The 13985-nt window shown below is 48.0% G+C and overlaps 2 protein-coding genes across 2 annotated transcripts; both read right to left on the bottom strand.

Moving 5' to 3' along the window:
• Positions 1-1155: 1155 nt before the first annotated feature.
• Positions 1156-1689, bottom strand: V2A60_000368 (uncharacterized protein; the record flags this gene model as incomplete). Its single annotated transcript, XM_083251739.1, has 2 exons — positions 1156-1603; positions 1658-1689. The coding sequence occupies 2 exons, from the start codon at positions 1687-1689 to the stop codon at positions 1156-1158; spliced, it is 480 nt and encodes a 159-aa protein (XP_083107865.1).
• A 1114-nt stretch (positions 1690-2803) lies between these two features.
• V2A60_000367 (Gti1/Pac2 family protein) lies at positions 2804-5475 on the bottom strand (the record flags this gene model as incomplete). Its single annotated transcript, XM_083251738.1, has 4 exons — positions 2804-2987; positions 3096-4553; positions 4608-4673; positions 5363-5475. 4 exons carry the CDS (start codon positions 5473-5475, stop codon positions 2804-2806), a joined length of 1821 nt encoding a protein of 606 aa, XP_083107864.1.
• Between the last annotated feature and the right edge of the window lie 8510 nt (positions 5476-13985).

Here is a 13985-nt window from a genome sequence, read left to right as displayed (position 1 = left end):
ACCCAGGAAACAAAGCAGATCGGGTCATCCCACGACTTGGGATGCAGCAGAGGTTCCAGTTCGTCTTTAGAAAAAACACCAAGGCGGCGTATGTGGTCGATCCCGGTAATGAAGTCGTTCATCATGGCAACCTTGCCTGCCCTGTGAAATAGAGCAGTCTCCGTGGATGCGCGGCGTGTTCTTATATGAGGGGCGGGTGGAATGAATTAGGAGAAATGTTGGGCTTAATGGTGGCTGGTTCCATTTGGGCAGTGTCAGAGGAATCGGCGCACATGAACTGGTTTGAGCAACCAGATCATGTGTGAAGGACGGCAGAGAGACTGAATTTGAGCTAACTTAAGACTAATAACCTGAATATTTGAACTGTGATGCTTACTGCCCCTGATATTTAATTGCTGATTGGAGCTCTGGGCTCAGCATATCTCGCACTTACACGGCCATGGCACAAGAGGTGCAGACAACATACAGATGTACAGTTCTCGTAATAGCTATGATTTATTGCTGTGTATTCACTTTTTCTTCGGTGTGGATTCTTGTCGCAAATAGCCGTGACATCCCTTGTACGATTCCTTACCGACTCTTGCAAGCAGCAATTGCCTACTGCGTTGCTGTCTCCGAAGTATGTACCCCTGTATTACAGAAGCCGGCTACTAACGTGTAATCCGCAACGCCTTCTCAGCTTGTGGCTTTAGGTACGATAGCATATTTGATTGGACGGAGAAGCTGTTTTATGAGATACAAGGCGCCAGCGTAGAATAACTTGCAAAATAGTCGAGCAGGTCAGGGCGCTAGTTACGTGTCAATGTTAACATGTCTTCTACGATTGAGCACGGAATACATAGCGCTACAATGTCTAGACAATGAAGGTACCTACCAGCATTGCCACATATATTAGCCATAAGCACAACTCCACGTTGGCGACGCTACCAAAGGTTGCTCTTGATTCGATCATCATTGTCAGTGGAGGAACACGTCGGCGGGATATGGCTTCGCCGTCTTCCACCACGGTCAGCTTTTTGCATGTGCATTTACTCTGTAGCATTCAACACATAGTAGCATAAATAGACTTCTATTCCACATCTTTGATTCTATCAATGCGAAAGGCGGAAACATGTGTTTTTCAGCAATGCGTAACGGAAAGGCGGGCAAGCGCTGCTATATCTCAGTGATGGTGTTGTTGAATGCTGCTTTCATACGCGACTCGAATCCGCTAATCTGTTCTTTTCTCGCTTCAATGATTTCATCAGCCTCGTCATAAAGCTGCAATCTCTCAGAAGACCTTTCAATGAGCTTCTGCATGGATTTGCCAGAGCCCGGTAGTCGTTGCTCTAGAAACTGAAGAGGCTCGAAGACGGCATACCTCCAGAGGCGATTTGGTAGAGAGTACCTGGTGGCGATCCTCCCAGGGCCCTTGCCAGTGTCCGGTTTCTTACGGAAATTCTGGTAAGCTTCGCGCCAGGCATCATGCCGGCAGAAAAGGTTATGCACGAGCTTGTCAAAGCCTGCGTATTCTTCGCCGTTGAGTTGTAGAGAGCGGTCCGAACAAAGCGCCCTGACTGCCGACTCTACGGCATTCAGGATTTCATACTCCCGTTTGACGATCCTGGTAGAGGCAGTTAAGTTAGTGGTGGGATAACGAAATGTGAGGGGTACGGACTTATGCGCTTGCGGAGATACTTCATCAGCCATTTCTGCTGAAGAGCTATCCTTTCCTAATCTACTCGAGTTATTAGAAACGCTTCGTTGTTATATTGGCTTCTCTTACTCGCTTGCTTGTGGGTTCATTGTCTAAGCTCAGAGGGACGATCGAAAGAGGGAATTTGAGCGCAAGATCTTTATAATTGTCGTTCATAGAAGTGGGCAATGTCAAACTTATATTTGTTTTGCGCAGGCAGTCTATTTATGTTGTTTACGTGTGCCGCGGCTTGGTTGAATGCCTGATTTTGTCATGCAAAGCGGAAGTATATTCATAGAATGTACTCCCCGCAGCTCATGCCAGCAGCAAACCTTATCCTCACAGGTCTTCGTTCTGTGCTTGCGCCCTTGACAAACCCGGCGTCTCCAACAATGCCACCATATGAGTATGGAGGCACAGATGAAGGCCATGACTTTGTAGCTGGAGACGGGATGGACATGATTGTCTGGCCTACACAGGAAGGAAGCTGCCAGTAGCTATTCGGCTATGGCGCCTCTGCCCCCTCCCCGATATTTTATCACGAGAATTATACAAAAGAGACAGACACTCAAAAATAAGAAACAATGAACAACTCAGACGAATTATGTGTTATGTTTACATGCGATCAAACGAAGATCCGGCCAGTGGTCGAGAAGGTCATCGCATCTCTTCCGTCGCTCACTATGGCTCCGGTCAGGCAGACACGAAATGCCATATACTCACATTATGATAATACGGGGAGACGGGATATATATAGTGTAAATAGATTGCTCGTTAAGAATCCGCTCGCTGAACCGGCGGTCCGGTTTGCGCACGCCAGACCGCAGCCACGGTCCGGTTCCGCGGCAGGAAACCGCGGTTACACTAATAGTGCATGCTCATCAGCAACTGTTACTGGCTGGCTAGCCTCTATCGGCTACGAATTACGTCAGCTGGCTAGATGTGTCAGGACCACGATATGTGTCAGGGCTAGCGATAAGTATCAGGGCTATAATATAATTCTAAGCCTAACATAATTCAGCTATTTCTAGGACCTTTGAATCATGTCCTTAGCTTAATAAAGATAACTTTAGCAAATATCAAAAGCCTCGATAGGTGCAGCAACTCGCGTTCACAGGCCACCCACACCTACCATTGGGGGTAGGCGCCCTTCCCTCCTTTCTGGCGACGCGATTCGGCCACGACACGGCCCGTGACGGCCAGAATCCGCCGGGAAAGGACCTTCTGGAGGCGCTGGCGCTGCGCTGGCACCTTGAAGTGATGCTGGATTGATTTGTACGCGAGAGCAGAGCCCCTTGAGTGCTCCACCGCCCTATGTGTTACCTAACTTGGCTAGCATGGGTGCGCTTCAAATTCCCAAAAAGTTCGGTGGAGTGGATTGGCCCCGTTAGGCCACTGGACATGATTCTGAGCATAATACTGCTGCTGGTCGGAGTCGCCCTCCGGGGGCTCGAAGTTCCATGCAGTGCCATTGAGGCTGTAGGAATGGTTGACGCTGTCGTCGGCCGGGATTGCGTTCGACTCCGACCTCAACCCGCGAGACATCGGAAATGAGGATGCTTGTGTGGAGGGGGCCGCCCCTTGGTGTTGCTGTGTCATGTAATATGCTCGCAGGGCAAGATAGGAATTGCTGGCCATAGGCCGGGCCTCGGTACCGCTGGAGCCAAAAGGCATGCCGATATCTGACCGATGGCCTGACGCATCATACAGGGAGGCGCGTCTAGAAGACGAAGCCTGTGGCATATTGCGAGGAAACTCAGGATTGACTGCAGCAGAAACAAACCGATCGCCTCTATTAGGGTCGAGAGTGTAATTGCCCACTGGGTTTGCTGGGTAGGACATTTGCTGCAGCATTGCGGCCTGAAAAGCCGAGTTCGTAACGTGACCTGGGTAGCCGTTATGCGTATCTGGAGGCTGTTGTGGGAACATGTATGCAGCAGGCGAGCTGCCTTGATGGCCTTGCTGGGTATTGCTTATCGCGGTCTGTAGGTTGCCATGCAGCATGGCACGGGGAAGGACACCATTGCTGTTGCCGATCGAGCCCTGGTCGAAAGCGTACTGGGCAGGCACAGCTCCAGTATGCTCGGCAACTGCATACTCAACCCCGTCAACGGGAGTTCGGAAATTTTGAGAGAGGAGGAGTTCAGGGCGAGGAGTAACGGTTCGCGTCATGATGCTCTCGGTTGGAGTCTCAAACTTCCCTGATGCAATATCATCCACGTTATAATAGCTGACCATGTGATGGGCGACGCCCTGGAAGCAAATGCTGATGGTCTTCTTCACCAGCCCATCATTCTTGAAATGGTACGAATCCACGAGGGAGCCGATCAGGGATCGTTCCTGGTCCTCGCTGGTGCTGTACGGCATATTCGGATGTGATGCTTGTTCGGACTTGGCGATACCTTGTGATGATTCCTTGTTCTTCTTCAGAGCTCGTCTCTTTTCACCCGGGGCGAAGGACTTTTCGAGTTCCCTGTAGATCAAGAAGTTGCCAAGAATGCGGCTGGGACTCCATGAGACCCCGTCAGTCCAACGTTTGATTCCAGAATAATGCTCCTCGTAGATGAAAATGCTGCCGCTCTTGATGAGGTCCTGACGCTCACGGTCGTGAGGACGGCGGGGGACACGAGGTAGCATACCATTCAAGCACGACTCAAAGAGCACAAGAGCATCCAGAGTACTGGCTATATGCCCCCGGAATGTAGGGGTCAATGACGCCGATTGATTTTCCGAAAACAGAGCGTTATTGGCATATTGTACCGCTGGGTTCTCCTGTAGCTTGCGCGTAAAGACAGAGTTCGAGTGAATAGCACTGCTGGAATTGTTGTCGGCTTCACCGTCCGTGTTGTCGGCGTCCGTATTGTCGTCGGCACTATTTCTGTAGTGTGTTAGGATTGGAAGAAGAAACACATCGCCGTCGCCGTCATCATACCTTGGCTCGTGATCTATCGGCTCAGGCTGCGGGGACGTAAAGTAGTCACACTTGCGCGAGAGACGACTACAACGGTAGCAGCTTGGTTTTTGCTCGTCACATTTTTTTTTATCAATCCTAGTAATTGTTAGTAAGTCGCAATACTATTTGTTTTAAATGTATAGAAAAGCTATCACTTACCTGCCTGGAGTCTGTTAGAGCTGAAGAGAATATATTGTTAAGCGTTCACTTACAGTTGCGACACCCTGTCTTTGCTCTTGTAATTTTTTTTCTGCCGATACCTGCGCTGAAGCCTTCCGCAGTCGTGTACTTCAACCCTATTCTGGTGCACTCTACCCCGCGACATTTGCAGTGAAAGCAAACACCATCGTCGGAAACAGAGAAACACGCGTTTTTCCCTTTTTGGCAGAAGTCGCACTAGAGCGTTGATACTTATTAGCTTTCTCGTTTTTAGATTTTCTAGGTAAGTTGGCGACTCACAGGCTTAGATTGTATACCCCGTCGGCGTGTAGCTTTCTGCTGCTGCATTTTATCGCTATGCGGCCAGGGATCGCGAATGGATGATAGATATGTATTTAGTGGACGGGAGAGCATGGCTTATATACATGAAAGGGACAAAAAGGACGGACATGTTGGGCCTTTCCGCTTTCGAAGGAGTCAATCCAGCTACTTCCAGCCACATAATAATGGACAGGGTCCGTCGAAGACAGATCAACTCAAACCACCGCTTGTTCTGGGGGCCCATCCCCACGTACCGATACGTGGTCAAGCTCCTCCAAGCCCGGATCACAACAGCCGTTTCCTGATTTCTCTGCCCACTCTTAGCGGCGCCCTCTTGGTGTCCCTGGCCACCGTTAGTGACAAACATAGCAAGAAGTGAATAGAGAATGAGATGCTGTGCAACTCAGACTAAGAGAATAGGAACGACTACCCAAGCTTCACTCATAAGAAGGCGACGTAGAGTCTGCGCTTGATCTGCTAATACGCTTATTATTAAAGAGAGTGGTTTATATAAGTGATGGCCTCGCGAGCAAAAGCCTACGTGAAAATAGTATATAATATGCTGGCTTTGGGGAGAAATGCCGACTTCCCACCTGCTATAGTGTGGATAGGTGGCAGCAATCTGTAGTCTGCTCCATTTTCCTACAATAGCTCTTAATCCATGTTGTATAGCGCTGATGCTTTACCGGCGTTTTAGATATTGCGTCTTTTGCCCACCTAATGATAACATCTTTTCGCGCCGAGGCTTGAATAGATGTATCTGGGGATAGGTATCTCGCGGCGAGAGAATCTTCTCCGTCGTGTTATCCGAAGTGTCATGTAGTCGGAGGGTTGAAGGCGTTATCTTATCCGGGCAGGCCTGGGCCGTTTCTATGTTTGCGTTACGGTCGAAAACGTCATCCGTTGCATCGGAGCTGTCTGCATCGTATTCAGACCCCGCTGTCGAATCAGGTATGACCGTCTTCTCCCCATCACGAACTGCAATACTGAATGCGGCATCATTATGGGAGTGAGATGTAAAACCGGGGGAGATGTCGTTGTCCGCCTTCCGAGTCTTTGGGTTGCATTGGTCCGTCTCTTCAAGATATTTCCTCTTAGTTCCTCGGGCCCGTTTTGTGTCTGGAAGCTTCTCTTCAGGGGGCGATGCCATGATCAGGCAGTGCTGATAGCCGTTTTTGCCGTAAAGGATTGTTATGGTCTTGAATCGGAGGGGCTTTTGAGAGAAAAGCACCGTTATATATGATCTAGGCCTGGGAGACTGCCTCTTATATGTGTATTCAAGAATAACCGGGTCATCGAAGTGCTCCTGCTTATTTCACAGCGGTTTGCAAGAAGGCTAGATTGCTGCTGTAGACTATATGCTCTCGCTAAACAGATTGAGGAACCACCTCCCCCTCCGCACTTAGTTCTCTAGCAGGGTGTAGAATTTGGTCGCGATGAGTGCCAAATGGAGCAAGCACGAGCCAGTAATTGCCTATTTTAAACCAGACGCAAGCAGAGGTTTCTTTCAAGTGTGCTCGAAACTTCTCATCCCCTTGTTGCTTTCTGAGATGCTCAAGCCTAACCTGAATTTGGTGAAGCGCACGTTGATCATTCGCATCATATTTCTATGCCTCGAACTCAACGGCAGTCAACAGGCACTCGTTATTATCGTACATTTTCAATACCACATCGTACTTCGGTAGGTGGTACGAAATCTGTTTTTCTTTATTCCTGGTGAATATATCCAGCTTGATAGTCGTAACATTCTATGTTCCATCAGTTATGCTCCGTTATCTTAGAAACGAGCTTTTTTAGACGTGATACCTTCTCGTCTCCTGGCTCATTCCCCTTGATCCGTAGAAGTTCGTGTGTGGTAACCATTTCAGAGTAGTCTTAATGGACAGACGCCATGAAGTGTATGATCCAAAAAAAAAAAAAAGCAGAGTATTGCAGCTGGCGTTTTGTCCCTATTTATACTGAACGCAAGCGGCCATTAGCTGCAGAAGAAAATGGCATTGAACAGCATCCGTGGAAGCGGTTGGCTGGGCCACCAACTCACCGAGGGACAGCTACGACTGCTATCTGGCAGCGAATTGTAGGCCTTACTCTTAGGTTTCGCTGGAGTGTCCTTGTTTTCTTTTGTAGAGACGGTTTCCACACGCTTCTCATGTGTCATTTGAACGAGCGACATATTTAGCTAAGAAGAGTCTTAAAGGGACAAAGAATTGATTTATCTCTACAAGAAGAGGAGAATGCGACAGATATAGAGAAGAATATGTATTTGTAAGCTCTTTACCCTCGCACCAATATTTGCTACTCTGATCCGTTTGCACTTGAACTGTTTTTCAATAGGTTACAGCATTCCCATTCCGTAGGCAGTAAACCCACAAAATGTGAAAGAAAATCTCGTATACCCACTCCATAGAAATCTAAGAGAAACGTGAGATAACTTTCGGAAGCTTGCTCATTTCCGACAATTGCCTCATACATACAACAAAATAACACCGCACAAACTATGGCGTCACAACGGTCCAGGTGTAAGCCATGCATTAACTGCTTAACAGCCACTATGTTGTTCTTAGACGCTTTGTCTAAGTATCTTTGAACAACATCTAGCGTCTCCTGTGAAACTTTCGCAGCTAGAAGCAATACAAGGGTGCGTTTAGCCATGTGCATAGCCTCCGCACCAGCATCGAGCTGTGTGGCCTATCGCTGTTCAGTCCTTTACCCGCCTTCCTTCCCTGGACCAGCCAATCGCTATCAGATGTACGTAACGACTTTCTTACTGATCAAGTACTGCTAATTGCAGCTGTCGACCGATTCCTTCCAAATGCGCCTGAAAAATTTTGCTGCGTAAAATAGTCAGGATCGCAGTGAGCGGTTTTTGTAAGCATATTCACCTTCGCTTCTGTGGGCTGCCAAACATGTAATGGACGGGACAGGCTTTCAGTGGGCAGTCGCTACACTTGTACCGCGCATCATCCACACACTTGGTAGCGTTACATTTTCCAATACAAGTCTTCGTCTCGCAGACGCTGTGTGGTTTTGTAGCAGGGTCGTTCATATTAAAGTGGTGATATTTATGCTGATTAGACAGAAGAGAGCTCAAGAAAGACGACGACATTGTCCGGGCATTTTGCTTCGCGACAAGAATAGGTTGATTCCGAGTTTGTTGTCAATTATCTGAACAAGGAGGCTGCTACTTATATGTGCTCCTGGGCATACGGCTTTAGACATCCGCCTGGATCCATCTGTCGCGCATGATATTTCCAACTGTCACGTTATGTGAGGCAGTTAGCTGTCATTGATTCTGTTGTTCTTGAGAAGCTTGTCCTTCTAATCTGCTAGACGGGTTCACGTCATTTATCTAAGTTTGAAGAAGGCGTCCCAGCCACCTGACGAAGTCAGGGAGGCTGGCCAGCCTTCCAAACTCTGATATCCATGATTTTATGACATCCAGCAATTACGTCAAGCCTGCTTGTCCTTTCAACAGAGGCAGAGTTATCCGACACCAACCCAGCGCATTTGCAGGTGACTGCGTAATGCTTGTGAGAACAGATGAACAGACCACGAATTTCAAGCTTTTCCAAATATTGTAAATATCCATCTAGAACACATAATCTAAACAAAATTCTGCGCTACAGCGGCGGCGCTCGGCGAGATTGGGAGAATATTCTGTATGAGCTCATGTACACTGTCACGGTCTGAGCAACTCGAACCACCAAGGTGCGATTGGCAACCAAGATGCGATTGGCTATGGGAAGCAACAGAATCAGGCTGCGGACGACCACGCGCTTTCTGTCTTCGCATTCTTTTTTCAGCGTTGATTTCAACCAATGAGTTCAGTCCCCCAGAATATAACACTACCAATGGTATCATAGACTGGCATCCGTATTGAATTTGCTGTAGAGTTGGTATATCCTTGGCAGCGACAGCTATAAGGCCCATCTGAATACCGACAGCAGCCAAGGCAGGGAAAAAGAAAAGCGGCCATCGGCGCGTAGCTTCTTCGATAGAGAGTTGACTGTATAATATGGCGAGATATACGACAACATGAACCGACTTGAAAAGCCAAAGCCATTGCCATTGCCCTCCTGTCCTCATGTAACTCCAGAATCCAGGGGCCAAGACCATAATAGCTGACAGCCCGTATGCGCCGGCTATCACAACGGACATTCGAGTCGTCCAGTAAGGATTGAAGTGAATAGACAAATGGCACTAGCCAGGTTAGAATAAGTTGTTATACAACTAGGGGTAAATACTCACCAGCTCCAGACTAACACAAATACAATTGCATAGACGCCAAGTGTCGAATATAAAATAAACAACATACTTGTTTGATCTTTGATGCAAAAAAAAGAATAGTGCTGTGAATACTAAGAATAAAACTGAAAAAGCATAAATTTTATACCTGACGAAGGATGTGTTGGGCCTAAGCGCAGAGAGGCTGGGGGGACTGGAGCTGCGAGAAATCTCCAAGACAAGCCCCAAGTAGCCTATAATCAGTGCGGAATCAATCAGCACTTGGCTGTAAGCCAAAGGCGTAATTTCTTGCATGGTGAAGGGCGGTGAGAGCGTTCCCGCAGGTCCTGGGGCGTCCGCCTCCTTATAAGTCGGTCTCCTGCGTGCGGATAGTGGATTCGGCAGAGCCACATCCGACAAACTTATGTGATTTGTGTATATAGAGCCTAGCTGAGTGCAAGACAGGTCATCTCCATCCTTTTCAAGGAGCTTAATTCCGCACGGTGTTCACGCATCTGCCCTTTACCTAAATATTCTTGCATATAGCCTTGCATAAATCTGAGCAACTCCTGCTGTGCGAGTATAGCAGAGTCAAGCTCGCACAGCCGGACCTTAACGCCTTGTGCCACGGTTCGAATGAATGCAATCTCTCTATTTTAGTTAGTCGGTGGTTCTAGCAAGCAACGCCATCAACGTCATACCTTTGCAAGCTCAGTATCCTGCGAAAGATGTTTTCATCCTTCTGTAGATGTGTTACATGATTGATGACTTCGTTCAGAAAAGCTTGTGCATAACGCTTTGTCTGGGCATCTCCCACTAGCTGCTTCCTTGCCAACTCAATGTACGCTGAATACCACGGATAGCAAGCCACAATGTCCAAAATACTACCGGAACCCTCTAGAGTGAATCTTAGAGGGATCTCTAATCTCTGTTGAGATCTTTGTGACTGCCATATCGTATGCTGGATGAGGCAGGACTGTAAACGTCCAACATAACTCGAAGCTAGAGCTTTGCCCATCTGCGGGAGCAGCCATTCGAAAAGCTGAGTTAGATCCAGACTCAAAAGGAACGAAATTGCTGGCATCGGTAGAGAAAATCTTTCTGGAGAAAGAGGTAGCGTTTCACTTTGTGCGGTTAGTCGACCATTAGGAGGCCTGGCGGAAGAAACTTACAAGAGCATAAGCCAAGCACTTGTCAGTTTTACCAGCTCCTTCCACTCTCGGGGTTCATAACTATTGATACATTTGTCAACAGCGAATCGGAAAAATGATCATAGTGCGTACCTTGCTTGTCTTTCACAGGCAGATAACAGCACTGCCTGTACCCTCCCCGTAGGCATACCAGTACAAAGGTGGTACAAAAAAGTGAAACTCATTCTTTCAATTATCCAAGGCAAGGTTGTGGATGATAGAGTGGATTCTGCAAATCTCTGCCATTTGCACTGTTCGAACTGGTCTATATTCGTGTTTCCTTGGAAGCGAAGCTGAGCGGCGGCCGGGGTCTGCTCAAAGAGTCGGTGTCCGAGACGTAACACTGTAGCGGCGAATCCAATGCCGAAGTCTTGGCTAACAACGGTAAAACTCTCTTCATTTGGCTCCTGAACAAGAGAGCAAACTAGATTGTTCAAATCATCTGGCGTTATAATCGGATAGACAGGCAGGACAATCTCGTAGATGATGGACATGTAGCTCGGGAACGCTTGTAGTGCCATATCAAGGTCGGGTTGCAACTGAACAATGTCAATTCTTTGTCATTCTAGACAAAAAATGTTAGGACATAGAGCCTACTTGAGCTAACAGAGACAAAATACTAGTCATAGTGGCGACGTAGTTGATTAGTAGCATGGTTTGCTTGGTGATTTCGGTGTGAAGCGAGAAGGGTTCTGAAAGACAAAATAGGGGGGACTTTATATATAGAAGAAACAGTTAACGAAAGTACCAAGCCACAAGTAACAGAATAGAAACACCGAATCAATATCGCAACGCTTCGCATTCATAGCGCTATTCGTTATAGTACTTGTAACGAGTTCATCTGATCCAGGCAGTATGTGCCCAGTAGTAACAGCCATGATTCGGTACAAACGCCGGTCAATCATCCATTGAGTGGCGCGCAAAATAGATTACGAGCCGAACCGTCGACGATGATGTGTCGAAAGTGGCCAGTGCAGGTACTTTGCTCCAGAACGCTCATAATTAGAGACATTAGGTGTTTTGCGCACAAACCTGGTCCTTGACAGCAATCTGATGATCTACCGTAGCGTTCTTGAGTGATCCTATTTCGCCCCACAACTTTTTCAAGCTCTCGAATGTCAAGCACATTATATCATGGCTGCTGTATTCGTATAGTTTTTTAATATCTGACTCGTCTTTAGTGCTAGAGAGACCAATTGAAATCAAGATGCAGCCAAATGCGTCAAGATCTGGGGTCTGGAGCGTCAACTAAATGCTGTTAGTTTGTTTCACGAGGTTTTCAGACAAAGGCACACCGTTAAATCTTGCTCTAACTGTTCGATATGATTCTGAAGTTTGCTCGGGTCCATCATGCTGCTTGATCCCAAGCTATTCTTTATGTCAGCCATTTTTGCCGAAAAACAAGTGATGGCGAGTTAACTTTTAAAAAGACAAAAGAAGAGATCAAAGTTTTAAAAAGAAGGCTCACTAGCATCGTGGGAGATGCCACTTTATATAATAATACTGGCATTGCCACTGGGTGTATATGGCTAAAGGTGTCTAGGTTACCCTTACGTAAAAGTTCTAAACCAGACAGTTGTTGAGACACGCTTGACAGCTTCTCGCTCCGGTTGAAAAAGCTGCTGGCTGAGCTTTTCGTTAGCGTCCTTGAGCAATGCGATGTCCGCGGTCTGTTGTCTGATTGTTTCTTCCCTCTCGACTAGTCTTCCTTTTAGCCGATCGATGGTGGCGCGTAATTTGCCGTTCTGGTTTCTGGAGTTCCCTAGGTGTAGAGAGACAGTCGTGTTTTGCTGCAGGGCATTCTGAAGGATGATCGAGTTTTCCTTCAGCGTTTTTCCCAAATTGGTATTCTCTCCCTCTAGTCTGCCAACTTGAGCGTGGAGGTCTGCACGGAGAACATAGGCGGTGTCTGCATTGTCTAGGAGTGAAAGCCGACGGCGTTGAGCTAGCATCTTCAACGGTAAAGATAGTAGTAGAATTGATTGTTCATGGTGATGGTCTAACTTGGGGTGCTGTCTCTTATATGCAACCGTAAACATTGCCCTGTGTGTTGCCCCCTTGCTCTCCACACGTCCCTGCGTGGCAAAATTTGAGTTCTGTTCTGGTGGAAGGTTCTCTAGCTCTTGAGCCTCCATCGCCCCTCTCGAAACCAGGCTCTCGCGCGACTCACTCGGGTGCTGCTGCATCTTCATACCTAGTGCAACCGCGACCACCGTCGGCATTGCACTCGGCAACTGGATGCAGAGCCATAGCCATTGTGAACCAGTCGTAACATATCGCCAAGCGCCAAACCCGAGCAGCGGTACCGTGGCCATTAGGCTGACCCAAAACATCGACGTCGCCCAAATCGACCCAGTCCGGTTGAGCAGGTCATGGCTCAGCTTGACCTGATCGAGAATGGTTAGAGATAGTATTGTAAAGGATGCTAAGGCGTACCGGCTCCATGCATGTGCATATGGCGCTCAATACCCGCAAGGAGTTTATGCTCGCGAATATGCGTGGCTGCGCCTCCGGAGGGGATGTGGCGAAAAGAATTACACACGAAACCATGGTGACAATTGCCAGAATGAGTTGCGTTAACCGAAGGAGTGTCAACTGTTGCTTCTTCACATCGATGCTGAAGTAAATGACGATGCAGAAGTCTCCGAAACCACAAGCCGCAAATGTCGAATTAACCTCCAACCCACTGACGCTGAAATGCATTGTCAGAGGCGGTGTAGTTCTGGCGTGGACTACATGCTCCTGGGAGCCTGATCTATATGTAATGCGGGCACCCTCATTAAGCCGAACTAGAAACGAGAAATAGTTGTGGCGTCATCAGGTCGATATCGGGTACCTGCTCAGAATCGAACCCGTCTGAAAGGGGAGGAGAGACAAGAGATCTCCGGCATTTGCACCCCGATCCATTTGCAGTTTGCGATGTGTTCTGCTCTTCAAGGAGACACTGGACAGCGCAACAGGAGAGAAATGGGCCCATAATTCTGTGGGTGTTTTCCAAAACACCCACAGAATTATGGGCCCTATTTGATTCTTGTTTGGGACAAGCAGCCACCCCGAATCCATGTCATGGGCGGCCGTCATGGGCGGCCGTCATGGACGGCCAGGCTGGCCAAGCTAGCACCCACAGAGACGCACATGACCCCCCTTCAGCAAGCCGTCGGCATACTTGTCCCAGTTTCTTCCTTCCAGCATCAGCATCTTCATCTGCATTGGAATAATGGCTCGGAAAAGGAGAGGACAAACAGGCAACAGAAAGTGGTTCGAACGTCTACCGGTAGGTGACCACTTTATATGTTGTAAGCTGATCATGGCCCGGCGAATAGGCCCAGCCAGCGAAATTGAGGTTCACTATATTCCATGCTGTGCGCAGATAGTGCTAGGGGATGAAATTGGACTGCACCTGGACAAGAAGTTCGGACGCGGCGGCTGGTGGTACAAAGAAGGATCGTATGTCACTATTTGA

Source organism: Cordyceps javanica, chromosome 1, assembly GCF_051103115.1.
Source record: "Cordyceps javanica chromosome 1, complete sequence".
Classification (NCBI taxonomy): Eukaryota; Fungi; Ascomycota; class Sordariomycetes; order Hypocreales; family Cordycipitaceae; genus Cordyceps; species Cordyceps javanica.
This window is presented reverse-complemented; position numbering and strand designations above follow the sequence as displayed.